Source organism: Labeo rohita, chromosome 7, assembly GCF_022985175.1.
Source record: "Labeo rohita strain BAU-BD-2019 chromosome 7, IGBB_LRoh.1.0, whole genome shotgun sequence".
Classification (NCBI taxonomy): domain Eukaryota; kingdom Metazoa; phylum Chordata; class Actinopteri; order Cypriniformes; family Cyprinidae; genus Labeo; species Labeo rohita.
In genome coordinates, this window is record NC_066875.1 from 14,376,048 (window position 1) to 14,382,047 (window position 6,000).

Consider the following 6,000-nt stretch of genomic DNA (forward strand, 5'->3'; position numbering starts at 1 on the left):
CATTGTCTACAGCTTGTTTCCAAAACAGGAGATTTTGATTCAGTCACGCTTCACAATGCCACATTAATGTGTGAAATGGTGACCATTGTGTTTCAGCTCCTAATCATTTTCATGTGAGCAGTCTTAGAAATAACACTGTTCGAGTGTACCCATATGAGCCAAGGATTTTCCTTCACACACTCAGGCAGTGAAGCCAGACGCACATGGACTGCACTGAAGTATTAAATTCACAGGAGTAAAGCTAAGTATTACGATCATGGCCTTCCATATCACTCTCTCTGCAGCAGCCAAACAAATAACAGACTGCAGTCTGCTAAGACAATGTTCTCAGTGCAGGTCCCACTATATAATACATTTCATGCAACAATGCTCTACTGTAATTTAATTGGTCAAAAGATGTTCCTGATATTTAGTATAATATCACTCGACACTTTCACAGCATTCCAGACCAGACTATGTTGTGAAGTGCGGATATTCAGTACAGTGGCACACCTGCAAGTTTATAAAACTATTTGTACATAAAACTCTTAAATGACATTAAACTGGCAGAAAAAAGAACTTTGAACAGAATGTGTTTGACCAGAACATGCAAAAAGCACACCTGTAAAGTGTGACTGAGTGTTCAGTGTCATAAAAAACGTGCCAGTGAGTGGACTGCAGAATCTGTTTAAACAGTGCACAGGTGAAGACGGGTGTTCAAGGTGCTGTAGTGTTTTTAAGTAAATCTTCTTCTGACCTTCCTTTCAGGGGTGGCAATTCACATAATTTCAGCACCAGCATGCCTATGGAAAGCACATATGACTGTCTAATATGCATTATGCATTCTGCCCCAAACTGTCAACTGCTGTTTCACGGTAGTCTACATATAAATGTGCAAGTCTGACTACCTGCACGAGGAGCAAAGTATACTGCTGAGAAAGTGAGAGAGTCTCGGAAAAATAAGGTAAACACAAGAGTAAACACATCATTCACATTTACAAATCCAGAAAAACAACGCTGGAGGAAACAAGACTACCCCAAATGTTGTCTCTCACACACGCATATATATATATGTATGTATGTATGTATGTATGTATAGAATTTTATTAAAGGTTTACCTGCCACATATTGGTATAGACCTATTTAATATTACTGTAATAAGTAATGTGTTCATTTAGTAAACTGCATATTTTGTTTACCTGCTAATGTCATAAATTTATTGCAACACATGTGGTAGCCTACTTTTGCATAGCTACTGTATTGTTATTGTCCAGCTGCACACGGTATCTATCTAACATTCGTGAATCATAATGTAGCCTATAGGACTCGTCTTAAGAAAAGTACATAGAAACACTAAAGATGTATAAAGCTTACGATTCCACAAAGCACCAAGCTAAAATAATAATAAAAAAAAATCGACAGCTTCCACAAACCAAACTATACTTGTCATGTGTTCTAATCCTATATGGTGATTAGAAAGTGTGCACGCACAGGTTTTCACCTGCCTCCCGCTTATTAGCTAGGTTAGACTTTCCGTTGTTTCGAAAAACGCAAAAAACACTTTTTCACTTATTTGACTTATTAAAATATTTTCTATTGGAGTAATGCTACTCCGTGTTTCAAATATTTCAATGACAGATGTCATTAATAGCTATTACTTTTTCCTTTATCAGTTGAACTGAACTCACCTCCATAGCTAGTGATAGTCGCGCTCCAGGATGTGATCGTTGAACACAGCAACACGCTTACAACAAACAGACCGGTTACTGACTTCATGATCCGACGATCCGAACCGCTCTTCTACAAGTTCGGAGACAGTCCTTTATTTCCAATCTCAGCTCCAGGTCATTATAGAAATAATGTTGTAGATTTGGCTACGCAGATTTGAAGGGGATTAAAAATAGTTAAGATATGAAATATAGCTGCTTAGTTTTACTAAATTAATTTAAAGTCAGCATATTCATGTATTAGAGCATAAATTCGAAACGTCCACGATGTTATCTTTCTTTGAGTCTCGAAATATTCTCCAGCACAATTCAGCGCATCCCACAATATGGGTAGAAACAAAATCTGCTTGCTTCCGAGCAAATGTTAAACTTTCTCGAAGTTGAATCCAATGTGTAATACATTCGCTGTCGGAAGCTTAAAGCCGAAGAAGCGCTTGTAGCCTGGCGTTCAAATCCTCCAGCCCGTGCTGAACACAAATTCAATTGTCCCGTATGCCCATCCGATATTCCTGTCCGAGTAAATGATAGCTGAATATGTCCAGTGTGAGACTTCAAAAACATACACAACAGAAAACCAAATGTACCAGCCTAAGAAAGAAAACCAAAAGCGTGAATTCGCTTTCCAGCCGCCTCAATAATCTCTAATAGGCAGCGGAGGCTTCAGTCAAGTCCTAGCGTGCCCCGCCCCGTTGAATACGTCACAACAACAGGTAAAGCGCGTTGAGTTCAAAGGAATCGTAAGGAATTTAACGTTTCTGGTTCTGATTCTAATTACATGCAGAAATACATGCAATCATGCAAATAAACAATTGTTCCTAACTACATATTGAATAGCAACATCAAACAAAGAGCGATAGCCTAACACACCATTTATTCTTTCTTTATAAAATGCAATTTTATTACTGGAAAGAAAATATTTTGTTTTGAAGAACCGATTCTAGTCTACTCGATCAAGATCACATATGGCCAAGCTCATAGTAATGATAGGCCTATGATTATATCATACATTTTCCACATTCTTTAGTAAATATAACATACTTCTATTTATTCTATTCCAATATTTCAAAATTTGAATGTATGACCTGTCATGAGAAGGTATGTCATTTCCATTATTTATGATTAATACAAGTTGTTGTTGCGACTGCAACGTGCATGAAGAATGAGAAGGCATAGAGGGAGTGCTTTGATAAATCCACTCGTATTCCCGACAAAAGCACGGGGGAGGGCGGATTTGCGCAGGCCACGACCCGCTGTCCATCTGCCTCTCTGTAATCCGCGCAAGAACAACGACATCTAAGGGCTTCAGCACTCACTAGATTTCACGGGGCAGCAGGACAAAGGCCAGCGAATCTGAGAGGCGGCGAGCGGTCAAAGGTGACGGCGGGACAAGTTGCGGACTAAATAGGTAAAAAATTGTTGAGCAACATCCAGGTTCTTCACCTAATTCTTAATTGCTCGAATCATTTGATGAGTGTTGTTTTAACGATCTTTTATTATGTGCAAGTGTCAGCTACAGTCATTCCTCCGGACGCCCCCTTCTGGACAGGTGAGCATCCTGTTTTACTGGATGGGTGTACTTTTATGTTTTTCTTTCTCAAATTAAAGGGAGCGTTTTGGAAATTTTGCCTAAATTGTTCTGTCATTTAAATTTTCTTTTCTGTGTTCACTTCCCTTCCTCTTTGTCTTTTTTTAATGTTTTTTGTCCTCTTTGTCTTTTTTAATGTTTTGAGCTGACAAAAGCTGGGTTGTTAATGACACTGTCTTCCAAGTAGTGACATATTTTTCAGAAACCAAACCATGTTTTGTTTTGCTTTGTTTTTTTTTTTGTTTTTTTTTTGTTTGTTTGTTTGTTTGTTTTGTTTTGTTTTGTTTTATTTTTAAGCTACAACAAATATAAGGAAATATTATAAATCCAGATAAAAAATGTAGAAATTTGGATGATGATAATTATAATACTAAAAATGCTCAAAAGATCATTTAAAAAAAGGTTGGAAAAAAAAAACACAAATTAACTTGTTGACGCCCTTATGTAAGCTAACTCAGTAAATAGTGGCAATATTTTATTGCCATAGTCAGTAAATATTGGCTGTATTTTATTGACACTCTGGTTTCTTGCCATTGTGTAAATAACCAAGCTATAATTAATTACTCTGCCTATATCAAGTTCTTAAACTCTCAACTAGCTGGACATGAGTTCCACACTTAACCTTGCTGAACTCCAGAAAACTCTTTTATGGACCAAACAAAAGGACAGAAGCAGGCATAGGTGAATTCCTGGAGGCCCAAATGTGCTGTGTGCATTTAATAACTGTTCCCATATCAGCTTCCCATGCCTTCATCGTCACAGACTACAACATACAACAGCTGATCTCTGATCAGCTTCTAAAGTCTTTTATAGAAAGGTCATTTATAGAAAGACCAATCAGCTATGGCATGTTGAAAAGACCTTAAAGGGATTGTCATGGAACTTATCTGGTGGAGGACATTATTATTCTTCCCCTGAGCTGAGCGAGTAACACACAGTGTGGGGCCTGAACCCTTGAAGTGAGGTCTCACTGTCCCCTGAGCATAATGAAAGAATCATTGCGGTTTACACAGAGACCCCTACAGAGACCTCTGATTGGGATATTTCTAAAGGGTCACATCCACAATGTAATATCTTAATGGGGGGAAGTGGAAGAATTATATGTGTGCGAAAGGAATTAAATTTCGAAACATAAAACTTGTGGAAGTATATCTAACAATATCAATGCATGTGTGCAGAGGTGATATTGAAACTAGAGTTTGTGACATAAAATCAGACTGAATGAACTGCTTGGTCATTAATTAAACGGAAATCGGTTAGCAGGGTCTTTAATTAAGTGTATGCGTGTGTATCTGCTAGTGCCCATCAGTCCCAGACTGAAAGATGACCTTGCAGGACAACATAAACAGACACAGCTCTGGACAAACAGTACAATTGGATTAAAACTTTGTCTGGACAGTCGCAGCCATACAAACCTTCATTAATTAGATGTGCATGTGTGTCTCTGAGTTAAAAATGTTGGGCTACCAGATAATGTATTAGTGCACTAGGTCAGTGACAACACAGTGCAGCAAATGTTAATAAGGATACCAATTCACAAAGAATAAAAATAGGGATATGTGCATACTGGTTTTCCAAAATAGAGCTCCAAGAATCCAGGTTCCATAAGGTCCATTCACACCACAGATATAACGATAAAGGCACAGAGAAATGATATTGTTGAAATCACATTCAGAGAATGAAATCACTTTCAAAGAATAAACATAAAACTTTTTTTTTTTTGCATTGTTAGTGGAACGTTTTAAAAATGTTATTAAAAATATGTCTTGACAAAATGAGACATAATTTGCATAGCAACATAATTTCTGTGTCCAATGACACAAAGACACATCCAGTGGCCTTTTCCCCTGGCATGAGAGAGAGCAAAAAACTTTTTGATTAAAATTAAAATCTTACAGTGTGAAAAGTCAAAAGACACTTTATTTATTCTCAAACTGTTTTTCTGACATTTGCAATAACAGTGAATAACAAAATACACTAGAATGCAAAGTGTAACAAGTTTTGGTTCCCAGAACATTTCCAGAACATTAGTTTTTGGTTCCCAGAATGCTATTTTTATGGTTTGTTTTTGGTTAGCCAGGAAGGTTTTCTTAACATTCCCAGAACGTTAATTTTTGGTTTGTAGAACATTATTATACCATTCTTCAAACTTTCCTAGAACATTAGTTTTTGGTTCCCAGAACATTAGTTTGTTTTTGGTTAGCTAGGAAAGATTTATTTTTATTTATTTATTCTTGGTGTTTTTTTTATTTTTCTTTGACAGGACAGTCGAGATATGACAGAAAGGGAGAGGGAGAGAGAGAGGGTGGGATCGGGAAAGGTCCATGAGGCGGGATTCAAACTCGGGACACCCGAGGTGCAATTGCACCACATGTCAGCGCACTGCCCACAAGGCTATCGGCGCCGACATAGAAGTTTTCTGGTTTGTAGAACATTATTCTAACATTCTTCAAATGTTCCCAGAACATTAGTTTTTGGTTCCAAGAACGTTATTCTAACATTCTTCAAACGTTCCCAGAATGTTCATTTTTGGTTCGCGGCAAGTTAGTTTCAGTTTTTAGAATGTAATTGTAATGTTACCCTAACGTTAATATAACATTCCCAGAACATTAATTTTGAGTTTGTATAATGTTATTCAAACATTCCCAGAATGTTAGTTTTTGGTTTGTAGAACGATACTTTAACATCCTTCAAACGTTCCCAGAACAT

General features: G+C 37.3%; 1 protein-coding gene across 1 annotated transcript in view; it reads right to left on the reverse strand.

Moving 5' to 3' along the window:
- sema4f (sema domain, immunoglobulin domain (Ig), transmembrane domain (TM) and short cytoplasmic domain, (semaphorin) 4F) overlaps positions 1–2,364 on the reverse strand; it is a 72,683-nt gene extending 70,319 nt beyond the window's left edge. Inside the window, 1 exon segment of the mRNA XM_051114787.1 lies at positions 1,668–2,364. Within this exon segment, the coding sequence (XP_050970744.1) occupies positions 1,668–1,755 (88 nt within the window). The 5' untranslated portion in view covers positions 1,756–2,364.
- Positions 2,365–6,000: the final 3,636 nt, after the last annotated feature.